The 17802-nt window shown below is 36.8% G+C and overlaps 1 protein-coding gene across 3 annotated transcripts in view; it reads left to right on the forward strand.

Annotated features, from left to right (window-relative positions):
• The first annotated feature begins 2037 nt into the window (after positions 1–2037).
• Positions 2038–17802, forward strand: part of LOC132063126 (uncharacterized protein At5g08430) — a 41004-nt gene continuing 25239 nt past the window's right edge. The window contains exons 1-3 of one of the 3 annotated variants that reach the window (XM_059455563.1): positions 2038–2203; positions 11737–11878; positions 13375–14034. In XM_059455563.1, coding sequence (XP_059311546.1) covers positions 13410–14034 — 625 coding nt within the window. In that variant the 5' untranslated portion in view covers positions 2038–2203; positions 11737–11878; positions 13375–13409. The remainder of the gene's footprint in view (positions 2204–11736; positions 11879–13374; positions 14035–17802) is intronic. The other 2 variants (XM_059455562.1, XM_059455560.1) reach the window with 2 other exon arrangements.

Below are 17802 nucleotides of genomic sequence, written 5' to 3' on the forward strand. Positions count from 1 at the left end.
ATATACCGAGTATGTAAGGCAACTGAATAACTGAAACTGAAACTGATACTGTATATTAATTCAACTGAGAATCAAGGATACTCTGAAGGTATACTTATTTGCTCTGACTCATCTTTTACGTAATATAACTAGCCGACCACATATATGGTTCGATGTATCTCTCACCAGCCACAGGCCAAGTATATCTCACCAGCCATTATAAGCCAGGCATACCTCACCAGTTAATGAGCTGGGCATATCAACAGCTGTAAGGCCAGGCCTATCGATACATAATAATAATACTGTATAACTGTATATGTATATATGTATACTCTCTACTCTTTCTATTAAGATAGAACAATTTGAACCGAACATGGATTCCCGACAAAGGATAACTAAAACACGAGAAGGATGGTGACAATAGAACATGAGATCTCTTACGATATACTCTTTTCTTATACATTCATTCGACTCGTTCTGATTATATGGTCATGACAATGAAAGAAAGGAATAGCCATTACATACCTCTCGTCAAACGCTCGTCCACATCAACTTACTCGGCCCGTATAACACTACAACCTATGAGAACGACAAAATGCTCGTTATACTCAGGGGGTATTAGTATACAATGTATATCGAGCGATAAGCGTTTCTATTATGATTCAGGCATCATCTTCTCTATTTCTTTCCCACCCCAAAGCTCAACAACAAGGATAACAACAATAACAACATATCCATACCACCCTTCATGATTTCTTGGCCACACATAAACTTAAAAACCACCATCAAAACAGTCCACTCGACATCAACAACAACAAATACGATTTCCGGTATATCTCTCATATATTCTTATCTAGCAACGTAGTTACCACTTCTATAAGCTCAAATACATGAAGAAGGAGTAAAATCTTACCTCAAACCACTTAGAACAACCTCCCATATTAATTGGAACAACCTCAACAACGAGATAACTAGAAGCTTACTAGCACCACATGATTTCTCACGTTATTTGTCTTAGTTTTTGCTCTCGGATGCTATGGGAACCTTTGGAGAGGAATTATGAGGGTTAGGATCTGTAACAGGTGATAAATGGCATAACAATGAGAGAGGATCGAATTAATACAAATTCCAAAAATTGCACCGCCTAGAAATACGGCCACATGTACGAACCGTATTTCCTAAATACAATCGTATTTTCCAACGTAATTAGGGTGGCGAAATATAGAAAGTTCAGGCTAAAATACTATGGCATCTCCACCAAAATATGGCCCGTCAATCCCAAGTACGGTCCATACTTTTGGACCGTACATCACCCTAACCTGACGAATTTCAACGAAACATAATCTTTTCGACTCGATTAACCTCTAAACCTTCTAATACTTATTAAACATGGTTACAAGTTCTAGTAACCTTTGAACTAACATGATTAACCTCTTATAGTCTCAAACATAATCTCACTCTCTGAGCTTACGTCGATTAACTTACGACGAACATAACGTCAATCTGCCCACTCCCTTGGATAATAGGCCCAAGAAAGTTGAAACTTCCTCTCTTTTGGATGGCCCGGGTATCAAGCCTCACTTCCATTCTAGTTTCATGTGTTTCGTTACTAAACTTACACTCCAAGTATCCTGTTTTGTTCATGCTCAATCCTTTAGCCTCTAAAGCATCAGCTCAGTGTTAACTCTGCCGAGAGTCTCGTCAATCAGAACTATTATCGCGTCAATACATCCATCACCAAGGCAAAATAAGACGGGTTAAATTATTTGTCGTGTTAAATGAGACGGGTTAAATTATTTGTCGTGTTAACTCTGCCGCGAGTCTTTACCTCGATAGACATAAGTTCGATATTGAAAGACAAAAATTAAAGACTAACCCATTTGAAGGGAAAACCGGGCAATTTCTTCAGGATTGGCTGTATAAACTATAAACTAATAACCTATAATAATCTTTACACTTATAAACCAAAAGATAAATAAAGAGAGTATAAATAAATAAAAAATAAGCTTAATGTATATAATTTCAGCCTAACGACACTTGTCACGAGAAAAACGAGTCAAACAAGCGAACACAAAAAGGCCGTTCAGCAATCTTGACACAAAGCAACAGAAATTATAACGCTCACCAAAAACCCAGAGCGAAAAAAACAAGAGCATATTCCTTTTCTTCTCCGGTGACATTCTCACTCTTTTACTTCAACTTGCCGCTGAATTTCTCTCTTCAGGTTAAACCCCATTAACCCAGTTTCCTTTTGAACTTTTCCTTTCATAATTTTTAATTTCAATTTATTTTCTTGACATAAATTTTACCTTCTGTTTCCTTGAAAATACTGTTATATTTTCCATACCCATTGAGACATGCAGTTTAATTCTATCTACATTTTACTCTTTTAGTTCTTCCTGTTGCTGAATTTGGTTCATCAGAGAATCTTTTTGCTGCTGCCACTGCTTCACAGGTATCACTTGGTTAACTAGGCTTTGTTCTTTTTTGCGTGTGTAATTTTTATTAATTTCTTTCCCTTTTATTGTTAAAGTTTTCTCTTTTTCTTTGTATGCGCTTTTCCTGGAATGTCATGTAATTTTTACTGAATGAGTTAGGATGTATCCTAAGACTTTGTTGAATGTGTAGTTTAATGGGTTTTGTACATTTTATTCCTTGCAAGTGAAACTATCAGATTATGTATGCAATAGTAGTTGTTGTTGCGGAGTGCGAGAGGAATCACCTAATGAGTTTGGAAATTTGGGACAATTTAGCAACATAGGTTTCTATTGGAACCATTAATGTAGGTTATGTTTATATGCATAAACAAGATTGTATAGTCAGGCTGAGTTCGTTGATTATTTAGCAGTGTTGTCAAAGGCGCGCTTAAGCCCTGAAGCGAGGCGCAAATCATGTTGAGCATTTCACCTCGCTTAGGGGGCACTTCAATGTCGTTATCTAGGCGCTAAGACATACTTTTTTCTTGCCAATGAGCGTAATCCTGAAGAAGTGACACTAAACAATTGGTATTTCAATTTATCGCAAATTTTTTCCAGTTTCCTTGTCCATATATTTGTTATTGATGTTTTTTTTTTTTTTTTTTTTTTTAATGACATGGGAACCCGCAGCTACCCTTCGGGGTGCGCCTTCGGGTAAACCCAGCTCCTGTTCAATAGCTCGCAAACCACACAGGAGAGATAACCTGCACTAGGCAAGCCCCGTGCGACGAGCTCGACCCAGGTAGGCAGGGAGTTTCGAACCTGAGACCTCCATTATGAAAGCCCCATGCTCAACCAACTGATTATAATTATTAGTCTTAGATCACCCATACATATTTGCATTTTTCATCCATTTGCGCCTTTCATCATTAAAGCCCATGATTTATTTGCGCTTAAAGTCCCAACTGACCTTAGAGCTTTGTTGCGCCTTTCGCCTTTGATAACATTATTTTTAGTTTGACTCCGCGAAGGGGGGGTGGGGATAAAAAGCAGAGAAGCCTATCAATTTACTTCCTTCAGATGGAGCATTGTATGTTGAATCGTGTGAATTGTCTCATAACATTTTATTCTTTAATTTTGGTCTGGAACATGTCCTGTCACAGGTAGGCCTAGGCCTGATTCATTTTTCTGGGACTAAGAACGTAATTGATTTTTGTTGGTGGATGACAGTGACTCTTAAACCTAGGAACTTAGCACGCTTTGCTACCATTTCGAATAGGGTGAAATGCCCTTATACAATTATGTCAATATCAATGCAACTCACTTAAGTTAAGATTCAAAAAAGTTGACCGCTTCTTGTTGGCGTCACTTTGTGCTTCATTGTCGGAAGCAAACACTTCTCTGGAGCGCATGGCTTCGTCCACAAAGCTAATCCCTAGTTTCAGATGGCTTCATCACTTTAAGCTACAAAATGATGGCTTTTAATAACATTGGATTCTTGCTATGGAAAAAGGTTAAATTTGTTATTAGGTTATGATATGAACGGAAGTTCTAGCGATTATCTTTCAGGGGACACTAGATTGATCAGGAACGGAAAAGAAAGTGAAGGAAATAAAGTAGTTTTCAGTGCGAGAGACAGATCTTCTTTTCTATTTCCGCTCTTTCAGGAAATAGGTTTCTCTTACTTGCTTCATTCTATAGGAACTTCTTCAGTTGATTGCTCCAAATTTGAGAAAGTAATCCACTTAGGAATTTTGCGTGATTCACGAATTGAATTAAATTCTGCAAAGATAGTGTGTTTAATGAGATCCAGCATTTGATTTAATTGGTACCAAGGTTATAAGATTCTATATCCTTGGCTGTCCTAACATTGGTTCTGCACCCTTAGCACCTAAGTTCTTCGTTTGGGTCAGCCGCCAGAAACTCAAACGAACTCCATCAACTGCGAGCAACCTACTCACTTTCTTGGCCTTCTCCTCATCCCTCCTTAGAGAACCTCTCAACCCACAAACACTATGTTAAATGCTTATTTGCTTATAAATGACTCGTTGGTTTCTGTTACTGATTCAACACATCAATTAAAAGAAGAGTATAATGGTGGGGAAAGTTTTACCTCGCCAAAATTGATTTTCCTGCACAGCTGGACTGGAGAAGAAAATGAAAAGGACACCGGAAGATTGTGAATTTTTTTTTGAAGAAATGTTTTAGTTGTTCTTGAGCACTGAATATCCCTCTTACTTTTTGATGCATTTATAGTATGAATGTTGTAAGCACCATACTGTTGAGCTGTATAAGTTTCCATAGTAATACCACCTAGAGGCATATCCTAAATTTCAGGAGGATGGGTGCACACTACTACTGTTATGATTTTTCTTTTTTAGTTTTTTATCTGGTGTTTGGTGTTCGATATCTACTTTGAGGCCTGACTAATTCGGGTCTGCATTTAATCTGATTCTAATGCCATGACAATTACTTGAGGAATAACTACAATCAATACTAATTGGCCTGGTGGCAATTGACTTGAGCCTTGGGGTGCTCCCTTTCAAGGTCTCAAGTTCGAAACGCGCTGGGTGCAAACAATTTCTGAGGGTCATCGGACTGGGGAAACCCTGAATTACCCGTGGTGCACTTGCGGGAAACTCCTTGCCGAGGGGCACACAGCACCGGGATTAGTCGGGGCTCAAAGAGACTCGGACACCCGGTGCTTAATCAAAAAAAAAAAAAAAAAACTACAATCAATACTATTGTCACAAATAAACATTATTCCGTTTACAACTATTCTTCAATAGTTTTCCACTTGAAAATGATCAATAATAGTTACAATTTATAGTTAAAACTCATAAATACTTTAGTTCTATATAGAAAAACTAAACAGTTACTATTCAAGTGAAGAATAGTAAAACTGATTTAGAATTTAGATTCTTTAGGGTTTCTGAAACTCCAAGGATGAACCCAAAGAGAAAACAATAGGCAAAAAAGAAACACAAAAAAGAAAGAGAACACAAAAGAAAAACAGAAATTTAATTAAAGATATAGCAAAACTAAACAATTACTATTCAAGTGAAGAATAGTAAAACTGATTTAGAACTTAGATTCTTTAGGGTTTCTGAAACTCCAAGGATGAACCCAAAAAGAAAACAATAGGCAAAAAAGAAACACAAAAAAGAAAGAGAACACAAAAGAAAGACAGAAATTTAATTAAAGATAGCTTAAGGAGCTAAAGTAAACCAAAAATAAAAGGGGAAAAACAGAAAAGAAGAAAAAGAAACAGAAGACGAGCATTTAATTAAGAGCCCGTTTGGCTTAGCTTATAAGTTACTGAAAACAGCTTATAAGCTGTTTTCAGCTTTTTTGAGTGTTTGGCTGGCCAGCTTATAAGCCATTTTGTGCTTAAAATAAGCCCAAAAAAATAATTGGGCCCGTTTGGCTTAGCTTATCTAAAGCAGCTTATAAGCTGAAAACAACTTATAAGCTGCTTTTTTTAAGCCCATCCAAACAGGCTCTAAAGGCAGATCATGGATGCTTCTTTGATTGCCAATGAATGTGTGGATGCTAGATTAAAAGGGCAAGAACCTGGTATTCTTCACAAAATTGATATTGAGAAGGCCTACGATCATGTTAACTGGAGCTTCCCCCTGTGTGCACCCAAAGGGTAGCGGCTGCAGGTTCCCATGTCATCAAAAAAAAAAAAAAGAAAAAAAAAAAGAAGATGCTTGAGGATATGGGTTTTGGCAGGAAGTGGATCAACTGGATAGCTTTTTGTATCAAGTTAGTCAGATTCTCTATTTTGGTGAATGACTCCCCTGAAGGCTTTTTCTCTTCTCAGAGAGGCTTGAGACAAGGTGACCCTCTATCACCTTTCTTGTTCCTCTTTGCCATGGAAGGTTTGAATCAAATGCTAAAGTGTGCAAGCTGCAATGGCTGGCTAAAAGGTTTCAATGCTTCTAACAGGGAAGGGGAAAATGTGGAGATCACACATCTTCTTTATGCTGATGACTCATTGTTTTTTTGCGAGGCAAAGGCAGAACAGTTAAGATATCTTCGACTGATTCTAGTCTTGTTTGAGGCAGTCTCCGGGCTTCATGTAAATTGGAGGAAAAGTATGATTTATCCCGTTAAAGAAGTGGAAGATATTCAGTCCTTGGCAGCCATTTTGGGATGTGTGGTAGGCTCTCTACCTACTGTGTATTTGGGTTCTAAAAATAATGCTCTGGAATTATGGAATGGGGTGGTAGAAAGGTGTGAGCAGAGACTGGTAAGCTGGAAAAGTCAATACCTATCACTACGTGGTAGAGTTGTTTTGGTCAACAGTGTTCTTGACGCTTTACCTACTTATGTGATGTCCTTGTTCCCTCTACCTAGAAAGGTAAGAAAAAATTGATGCGCTTAGAACTTCATTTGGCAAGGCAACAAAGAGAATCAAGCTATCCACTTAGTAAAATGGAAATCCTTAATTACTAGCAAGGAGAAAGGGGGATTGGGCATTAAAAATTTGCGTGCTCAAAACATCAGTTTATTGCCAAAGTGGTTATGGAGATACAATCTGGAGGAAAATGCTTTATGGAGAAGGGTAATCAGAGCCAAATATGAGCAAGATGAGAGGTGGTGCTCAAAGAGTGTCAATATTCCCTATGGGATTGGAGTATGGAAGTCTCTCAGGTCACACTGGGGTTATATTGCAGACAACTCCTACATCAAAGTGGGAAACGGTAGAAAAACTTTGTTCTGGACTGATAACTGGTTAGGTCACGGTACTCGAAAAGATTTATCCCCTGACCTTTACAACATTGCCTCCCTCCCTGAAGCAAGTTTAGATACAACATGGGATCCTCAAGGGTGGAATATTATTTTCAAAAGGGCCCTAAATGACTTGGAAATAGAAAGGAGTTGTGGAATTTTTTAAGACTCTGGAAGAATTCAAAGGACTAACAGAGTCTTGTGATAAGCTCTATCGGAAACCTGGCAAAGATGATGCTGCTTCAGTGAAGTCTGCTTATCATACTCTGTGTAATTTGGATGAACAAGTTGCACTGTGGCCATGGAGATATATTTCGAAAGTTAAGGCTCCTACAAAAGTTGTGTTTCACCTGGCTAGTGGCAAGAGAGCCTTGCCTGACTCAAGAGAATTTAAAGAGAAGGGGATTTCACTTATGCTCTAGATGTCCTTTTTGTGGTTTAGAAACAGAATCCAATAGCCATCTATTTCTTCATTGTCCTGACACTGATCTTCTGTGGCAACTTTTTCTTAACATTGTGGGCCTCAAATGGTGTATCCCTTCCAACACTAGTGACTTGCTAAGGAACTGGAACTGCAAAGGGGGTGTAGTCAGACAGAAGAAATGGTGGAGACTGGTTCCTGCTTGTATATGGTGGACAGTTTGGAAAGAAAGAAATTTAAGAATTATTGAAGGAAAAAGTAGCTCTATGCAGAATTTTAAGATGAAGTGCTTTCTTCTTCTTCATTTTTGGAGTAAAGAATGTTTTGTGGAGGAGGCAGTATCCTTATTAGATCTGATAGGTGCTTTGTAACTGATAGAATTTCATAGTTGGATCTGCTGTCCTATTTCTCTGCATCTATGGTTCTGGCACTAACCTAGTGCCTTTTCTCAATATAAAAGTTGCTATTGTCAAAAAAAAAAAAAAAAAACAGAAGACGAGCAGTTTAGATTTTTGTCAAAAATTGAACCAAATAAGAAAGAATGAAAGGCGTAAAAAAGAAACATAAAAAAAAGAAACAAGGTTTTTAATTCAAAAATGCGGCAGAGATTCGAACCCGAGACATAGGAGGCAAAGGTACACACAGCCACCGCTGAACCAAAATGTTCTCCTGTGGATGGGTGTCCATATAGAAGTATAAGTACATTTGCCAGGAAAATACCAGTGCTATACATGATTTAGGGAGAGTGCATGGGTTCACGTGAGCCCATACCTCTCCACGTGGATCCGCCCCTGATACCACTTACTTTAGAGTTTATTCCCGTTTTCCATTCAAATAAATGGATACAGTTTCCAAAAAAATTAAATGGATACAAGAAATTACGTTCATGTATTCAATTTTTTTCTCAAGAAATATCTTTTGTCATTTTTGTCACGTTCAACTTGTTAAGAGTCCCACATCGGATCTTCCCCTCATGAGCCTAGCTTTTGGGGTTCCCAAGATCCATTTTATCAAAACTAAATAGGTTATTACATGTATGATGATTGTTCGCTATAATTTAATTAGAAAATTTCAAGATTCATAAATGATTTGTTTAAATAAGCATGTCCTTGAAACTTTGTTCTCTTCCTAAAAGAAAAGTCTTCTTCCTTACGACCTCTTGATCAAAGCAAAAAAGGTTCTTCCTTCTGACCTTGGCTGGGTTCTAAAATTTATTTCTTCTAAGTGGACCGATTAAAACTTTAATTCATTTAACAGAAGTGTTCCTCAATAAACAGTCATTAGGTTGTAGTCAGCGAGTCAATGTTATTACTTTCCATGAATTATGGACATCCTTGTTGTGACAAGAAGTGGAATGCCTTTGCCCATTTTATTTGATGCTTATTGAACTGTTTGTATTGAATAATAATTTCAATATTATCTTATTTCCTAGTTTATAATGTTTTGTTTATCCTTTGGGATGACAATTGTGGCGGCGAAGGGAGGAGATTGGGGCGGAATCCGTTTCAAAAGTGGAAGCAAAATCCTTCACAATTGAAAAATTGTGGGGGAATCTAGAGGAAAATAAGTGAAGAATGGGATGAGTTCTTACAACATACAAGAGTGGAGGTTGGCAATGGTGCTAGAATTAAATTCTGGATAGATACTTGGAGTGGAGATGAAAATCTTAAGAGCAGATTTCCAGATTTGTTTATATGTGCTTTGAATAAAGAGGGTCACATTATAGATTTCTATCCAAACTCAGGTTGGCATATTACTTTCAGGAGGAACTTGAATGACTGGGAAGTGGAGAGTTTCTGTCAACTGATGCAACAACTGAACACATGCATAATTGATCGAGACAAAGCAGACAGGCTAGTTTGGATCAATAGCATGGATAAATTATTTTCAGTCAAAAGTTGCTATGAACTGTTTTTACAGCAGAATAATCAGGGGATTCCTAACTGGCCCTGGAAAATGATCTGGAAAACCAAGGCACCTACGAAAGCAGCCAGGGATGCTTGTTTAACCCAAAATAACCTGCAACGGAGAGGCAGTTCCATGTGCAGCAGATGCTTTTTTTGGAACAGGGAGCAGGAGACAGTTGAGCATTTGTTCCTGCATTGCAATTTCTCAAGACAATGCTGGGAATTGTTTCTGAACATTATGGGTGTGTCTCTGGTTATACCACAGAAGATCAACAATCTGTTGGAAATTTTGCAAGCTTAAAGAGTAAAAAGAAGCGTGAAAAAGATATGGGGGAGAGTGGGCTGGGCATTAAGAACTTGGGGTTGCACAACAAAAGTTTGTTGCAGAAATGGCTATGGAGATTCAATTCAGAGGACAATGCTTTATGGAAAAGATTCATTTCCCAGAAATATGGGATGCTAGATTTATGGATTACTAAAGAAGTTAATGGCCCTTATGGTACTAGTGTGTGGAAATCTATTAGGTTCCACTGGAATGAATTTTGGGCTAATGTAAATATCATAGTTGGCGATGGCAGAAAAACTACTTTTTGGGCAGATCAGTGGATTGGCCATAACAACCTTCAATCGACTTTCCCTGACTTATACTCTATAAGCCTCCAAGCTCAAGCACAAATCAGTCAAGTTTGGAGCCCTCAAGGATGGGATCTTATTTTCAGAAGAGCTCTCAATGATTGGGAAATTGAAAGCTTAATCAATATGCTCCAGCTCCTAGCCTCTTTTGGAGGAACTTCAGCTTATCCTGACAGACTAAGATGGAAATTGAACAACAAAGGAACTTTCTCTGTTAAGTCTGTTTACTGGAACCTCAACCATAGTACCACCCTGATGGAGATTTGGCCCTGGAAGCTCATTTGGAAAGTAAAAATCCCTTTCAAGGTCTCTTGTTTTGTTTGGTTGGTTGCGAGGAGGGCATGCCTGACCCACGAGAAACTACAAAGAAGAGGTTTTCAGATTTGTTCAAGATGTTTCTTATGTGGCCAAGATGGTGAAACCAATAAGCACCTTTTCTTACACTGCAAGACAACTACAAATCTGTGGAACATGTTCTTTTGTATCCTTGGTATCAATTGGACTATGCCTAATACTACTGTTGAGCTTCTCAGATGCTGGAAGAGTGTAGGGAAGAGAGGTGGAGAAGAAGATTGGTGGCAGATCATCCAGCTTGTGTTTGGTGGACAATATGGAAGGAAAGGAACGCTAGAATTTTTGAGGGCACTAGTAGCTCTATCCAGAAAATTAGGATGAATTGTCTAAATCTATTCTATTTTTGGTGTAAACAAAATTTGTGGGGGGAGATAGGAGACCTGGTAGATTTAATAGGACAGGTGTAAGCTTTTGTTGGGTGCTCCTTATACTTTTGCTGTAAAGATTACAATTCAGCTTCAGTTGAAGCTGAATTTTACTGTGAATACAAGTAGTTACCGATATCAAAAAAAAAAAAAAAAAAAAAGATATGGAGGACTATTCCCATTTGCATATTATGGACTGTTTGGCTGGAAAGGACCAAGGCATGCTTTGAGGGGAAAAGATTGCAGATTGATAGAGTAAAAAACAAATGTATCAAAAACTTGTTTTTTTGGTGTTATAGCAGTAATCTAGATAGGATGGACCAATATTTGGACTTTTTGGATCTTTTAGTTGGGGTGGGGGGGGGGGGGGGAAGGTGAAATGTAGTATGATTGTGGAGATGTGATAGCTTTGTCTTGTACTTGGTCCTGTACCATCTTGGTACCAGATTAATAAAACTTTTACTTATCAAAACGAAAAAAAGTAGAAGACTTTCCATGCTGGCTTCTACTGTTAGCACAAGACTTATTATGGATTCATTTCTGATCTAGTCAACTGATTTCACTTGCTGCTACTTTATCAATGAATTATGTGCACTTAAGTCAATTGCTGATATTTCTCTTCCCTATTCTCCTCCAATCACTAATGAAAAATGTTTGACGATCCATTTATTAATTCATTATAGACCTCTTAAATGATCTTAAGATTTAGCTATAAGAAGAGGTGAATTTATAAGTGACATGTCTATCCTATATGAAATTTGGTGAAATGACTAGCCTTTTGTAATTAAGCTTGTGTGGAATCTATAAATGCTTTTTTCATTTTTATTTTGGCGTTAACATCGAGTTATTAAATAGTTCTAGAGAAAACATCACATATCCACCTATATTTGCAAATTTTATTCAATGACATCGATCTTAAACAGGTGGCTGTGTGGTTTTAGTCTTTGACAAAGAGAGCGAGAGAAAGATGAAGAGCGTCTACTCCACAATCTAAAGCAACCATGCATTAGTCCTTGACCCTGATGTGGTTAAGATTTCACTCAGGGAAGTAATATTTGCCTGAAGGTGAACCAATCACATTATTCTCTTGTGTTTCTTTTTGTGAGGTAGAGATATGAAAATCTTTATTTATCTACTAATCTGGAAGATCTTGTTGCTTTTGTAGATTAATATTTGAAACAGCTTTCAGATTCTTTTTTCTTGTTTTATCTAAGGTTAAGGTGTAGAATTATGGTTGATCTTACCTTTGTAAATCTTGTATGCTTGTTACACTCTCACATATTCTGAAATCAGAGTCGAGTGACAGCTTGTTCTGGTCTTCGATTGTGTGACTTTTTGCAGGAGCCACTGTGATGCACCTAGATATTTTGGGTTAATTGCAATTAGTCCTTGCAGCTTGCATATTTTGTACAAATTACATTTATGGTTTTTGTTCATGATAGTTTGTCATTTGTCTTAGCTGCAAGTAACTCCTCTATCTCTGCCTATGTTTGGAAGGCGTTTATTTTACTAGGGTCATAGTGGTCAAACATATTATTTTTGTATACCATCGAGTTGTAATAATCTTGAATCATGAAGTTCCTTGGGAATGTATAACAGGAAAAGACCACCTACAGATAAAAATGCAACATATTTTTCCTTGTCATTTACTTTTAGGAGATCTCCTTTTAGAACTTATCCGACAATGCCCCGACAAATCTGAGTAAACAAGACTATCCCAGTAAACTGAAGAAATAATATGCAACAGTGTCAAAAAATCAGAAGACATTTGAACGGACAAATTGCAGTAAGAGAAATACCAAATACAAGTTATTCTGTCTTAGGTAAAGGCCTCGTATAAAATGCAAATGTGTTGGATAGAAACAAATTTCTATCTTTTGAAAGATACTTGAATAGAAATCCGTATAAATGCTAAGAAGACAAATACATATATTTGGTGGTGATATTGTTAATCAATAATGGGAAAGAGTCCAGCGCTCAAGACACTTTTGAGATAAGAGGTAGAAAAAAAGTATAATCTACCTCCTTTTAGGGTTTCCTCATTAAGCCTCATAGCTACTTTTGACCTTACTTGTAAACAAAAAAGAAGGAAAAGTCTGATGGCTACTTTCATGATGCTCTTATTAGATACTTGATAATCTACTTTTCATCATAATAATGGGAAATAAGAATCAAGCTCGTGCAGAAATAAAATCATTAATTTGGCCTGGACTAGATGAGAAAATCTCTGGTTTCAGTCCCCTAGGCTGAGGTTCAGATCCTGAATACATATAAGACTTGCCTAATCAATGTACTGGTCAAATTTGATATATGTGTAGGTAAAGTTGTGTTTAGATTGAGTAAAAAGATGCTCCAAAGTCGACTTAACCAAAATCAGATGTAGCGTAAATTTAGTTTGAATTTGGTTTCGTTATACCACTCTTTTCTATGATCTTCCAAGCAAACTGAGCATTACGTCTGCCTTCAAATACCATTTTCGGGATTTGTTTTAGCTTTAATTTGTAATGAAACAGTTCTGCGCTTGTCCAGATTATTAAATGATATGAGTTTGTTTTCTGAAGTGTAAAAGCTTGTGTTGGCATATTATCCTGACAGCATGGATTGGGTGGAAGAAGTCAAGGATCAGTCCTTTCCTTTGAAAAGAAAGAGAAATGTCAGAACCAAGAAACTAGAGTTTGTCGGATGGGGATCCAGGCCATTGGTTGAATTCCTTCAGTCAATTGGTAAAGATACAAGCAGCACATACTCTCAACAAGAGGTGACTGCAGTTGTCAATGAATATGTAAATTCGAATAATCTTCGTGATCCACAAAAGAAAAACTGGGTTACGTGTGATGCGCGACTTCATTCCCTTTTTGGAAAGAAATCTATACTGCGGAAGAGAATCTCCCATTTGTTGGAAGTGCACTTCAGTGAGAACAATGATGAATCAGAGGATGAACCTTCTAACAGTTCGGAAGAGGAGGATATTTTAATAGCATCTAAGGGAAGAAAAAGTACAGGGAGTGCAAAGAAAAAGGTTCCCGTTGTTCCTAAAAGCTGTTTTGCCGCCGTAATTGCTGAAAACATTAAGCTTGTGTACTTGAAGAGGAGCTTAGTTCAGGATCTTCTAAAGACACCTGAAAGTTTCGAAGATAAAATTGTGGGTAGCTTTGTGAGGGTAAAATCTGACCCAAACGACTACTTTCAGAAAAACTCCCACCAGCTTCAGCAAGTTGAAGGTATATTTTCGTTGTGCACTTTTATTTTCTGATAATCGTATAGTGAGTAAATAAGATCGATGTTGCATTGATATTTCCCTAGATAGGAGGGTGTGGAGATCGAGGATTAGGGTAGAAGGCTAGTAGTAGGATTAGTATTATTTTTCTTTCCTGTAGGATCAGTATTATTTCCATCATTTTTATTTTAGTATTCTCGTATTTTTATTCTTAGTTTGCTATTACTACTTGTTGATGCTTCTACTTTAGTTTTCTTACTATCCTGACGATGTTGCTGCTTATGTTTTCGTATTGACGTAATTCTGCTGTACTTGAGCCAAGGGTCTATTGGAAACAACCTCTCTACCTACCAAGGTAGGGGTAAGTTCTGCGTACACTCTACCCCCTCCAGACCCCACTTGTGGGATTACACTGGGCATGTTGTTGTTGCATTGATATTTCCTGAAACAAAAGATTTCCCTCTCTACAAAAGAGACTTGGGCAAAAAGTAAGGGAAGCAACAATCCAGCCTTTAAATGATGATTCTCTCCATATTTTTCTGTGTAAACAAATCCCTAGTCATAGTCCTTTGCGAAGCTTTTCTAGTTAAAATTAGAAAGGGGTGATTGCTGATTGTTTACCAAGATGAAATATGGAAGTCGTAAGTAGTCAGAAAGTTCTTTTCTGCACTTAAACTGGTAAGAAAAAAGGAAAAAGAAAAGAAAATTACCAAATAACTAAAAACTTTTGACATCGAGATATCTGTTTCATGATTAAAATATATTATAATATCTGACTTCTTTATTTACATAAGTGTTAGTTGTTTTTCCTTGTTTTTGGTGTTAAAAAAGAAACATTTTTTTTTATCTTTAAGAGCTTTATTTAACAGAGATAAACAAAAAAAAAAAAATCCATCTTTATATTTTTTTTAAAGAGAGATTGTTTTCAGAATTTTTGCTCCTCTTTGTATGTGTATATGGTCAGATCTCTCTATAACAACCACCTTATATAACAAAAGAAAAGAGCCAAGTTTTTACCGGAACCAATTTTTTGTATCATATTTTACCCCTCTATAACAACTTTTTACGTTTAACAACAACATCCATTTTTATAACAATGCACTCTTTGCCAAATTACCCCTCTATAACAACTATCTTCTTTTTTTGGTAATATTGGTAATATAACAATCATCTTTATAGAAATAAAATCTCTAAGATTACCAATAATAAGTCTAGGAATTTTGACCAAATACTTTGAATGTTTTATACACCACTTATTTTAAAAAATAGTTTGTGAACACACACTTCCATCATTAAAATATTTCATTCCCTTGATAATCTTGTATAAAGTGGTGACAAAGTGCTAACATATATTATAATTTAGCTTTTTTCGAATTTTAATTAGTGAAATATTCATCTTTTGAAATTTTAAATTTAATTTTCTTTAATCTTTTTATAACATTAAGTAATAAAATAAATGATCTTTTGGATAATTTTTGCTTGTAATAACCAAATAATATTTAAACATCAAATGATGTTATAGGTGTATAACAACCAATTGCTATAAATGTTAAATGATTGTCAGAACGAACGTGGCTATTATAGATAGGTCTGACTGTATATAATTTGTGGAAGATGGATAGGTAGGATGTGGAAGGTTGCTCCACTTGCGCTTATGTGGGTCGTTTTGAGAGAAGAAATAGGAGGGCTTTTGAAGGTGTAGGGGTGATTTTGGACAGTTGAGGAATAACCTCTTATCCCTTGTTTCTTTTTGGTGCACCCATGAGATTTTTTTTTGAATAGAGGATTGGGTGTTGTTTGTAGAAAACCTTTTCTTTTTGTAGGTTTTCTACCTTTTGGTATAATTCTTGTAAAAAAGTGTTTTTTGGCCCAAACTTTCAACAAAAATTTATTACTTAATCAAAGAAGAATCTGTCTTTATGTAGTTTTATAAAAATTTCCCTTCTGATTTCCGTCCTTTGGGTAAATTTTCTCTTTTTGCATTGTTCTTAAACCCTAATGTAAGTGGTTCTGTTTTTTCCTTTTTCTCTTGGCATGCTAAAAAGGAAACTACGGAGGTATTTTCATCCTGGGAAGGAATTAATTATGGAAACTGCCATTTGAAGTTGCCGTTGGTTTGTTTCTTTGATAAGGTGCCATTATTATTGCCCTTATCGCCACCTATGATATATATCATATTGCCGGTGGAGACGATTTTATGTACTTTGCTGATTAAGTAGTCTAGTGATCACATCTTTAGGGCATTTGTTGGGAAAGACCTTTTGCGTTTTGTTTCGTTACTTTTTTTATATTCAGTTTGACACTCTCAACTCTGCAACGTCTTGAGTATGGATATGGTTTGCTGCAAAAACCATAGGGTGGTAAAATAGTGAATGGACTAGCTAGATTTCTATCTATTTGCTGCATAGTTGTTGAACTACTTCCCCACTAACTGTCGGTGGGAGGAGTTAATTTCACAATTATCATCACTATTCTTCCATTCTATTCTTCCATTCTGTAGAGACTGCTTTGTTTTTTCATCAGATATGTTGTGTTTCCATCTATTTATATTGATTGGCCAAGGAAACCAAAATTGTTAGTGTAAAGGTAACTTTGTAAAATGACCGACACTTGTGATTGGGATATATGTTCTGAGACTTCTGTACGTGTAGATCATTGTCCCATTATTTTGGAGTGTGGAGATTGTAGTAAAGGGAAAGGCGGCTATTTTAAGTTTGAAAACACGTGGTGTGAGCACAAGGATTTTATTAAGCTAGTGGAAAACTGGTGGAATTCATATTCAATTCAAGGAAGCCCTGATATGATTTTAGCAAGAAAATTGAAGCTGCTAAAAAATGACCTGAAAAAGCGGAATAAAGAAGTTTTTGGGAACTTGGAGGAAATGAAAGCTAGGGCTATGTCCAGGTTGGAGAGAATGGATCAGGAAAGCACATACGACCAAAACAATGAACAAGAGGAATCTGATAGAATCTCTATCATTAAAGAACTGGATGAAATTGCCATTGAAGAGGAGATTAGTTGGAGACAAAAGTCGAGGTGTTTGTGGATTGAACAAGGTGACGAAAAAACCAAGTTCTTTCATAGACAGGCAAATGCACACAAGAGATTCAATAGTATCGACAAAATGTTGATAGAAGGGGAGTTGGTGGAAAATGAGAAACTTATCAAAGATCATGTACTGAATTTCTATGAGAAGCTGTTTGTTGAATCTGAAAGTTGGAGACCATTGTGGGAGGAAGCGGAGTTGGAAAAACTAACGGAGGACGAGAAAGAATGGATTCAAAGGCCTTTTTCTATTGAGGAGGTGGAAAGAGTAGTCAAGCTATTCTAAGCGGATAAAGCACCTGGGCCGGATGGCTTCAATATGTTCTTTTTTTTAAAATGTTGGAACATTGTCAAGGAGGATGTCTGGAAAGCAGTGGAGTGATTCTATCAGGAGAGTACCTTTTCCAAGAGCACTAATTCAACTTTTATTGCTCTTATTCCTAAAAAGAAGGGGGCAGTGGAAGTGAAAGACTTTAGACCTATTAGCTTGTTCGGAAGTGTCTATAAAATAAGTGCAAAATTGTTGGCTGAAAGACTAAAGAAGGTGATTGGAAAACTGATATCAGATAATCAGAATGCCTTTGTGAAAGGCAGGCAAATTGCTGATGCTGCTATGGTTGGTAATGAATGTCTGGAATACTTATTTAAGAGGATGATTAAAGGGGTTGCTTGCAAACTTGATCTGGAAAAGGCGTATGATCATGTGAATTGGTCATGTTTGTTAAAT

This window comes from Lycium ferocissimum, chromosome 7 (assembly GCF_029784015.1).
Source record: "Lycium ferocissimum isolate CSIRO_LF1 chromosome 7, AGI_CSIRO_Lferr_CH_V1, whole genome shotgun sequence".
Taxonomy (NCBI): Eukaryota; Viridiplantae; Streptophyta; class Magnoliopsida; order Solanales; family Solanaceae; genus Lycium; species Lycium ferocissimum.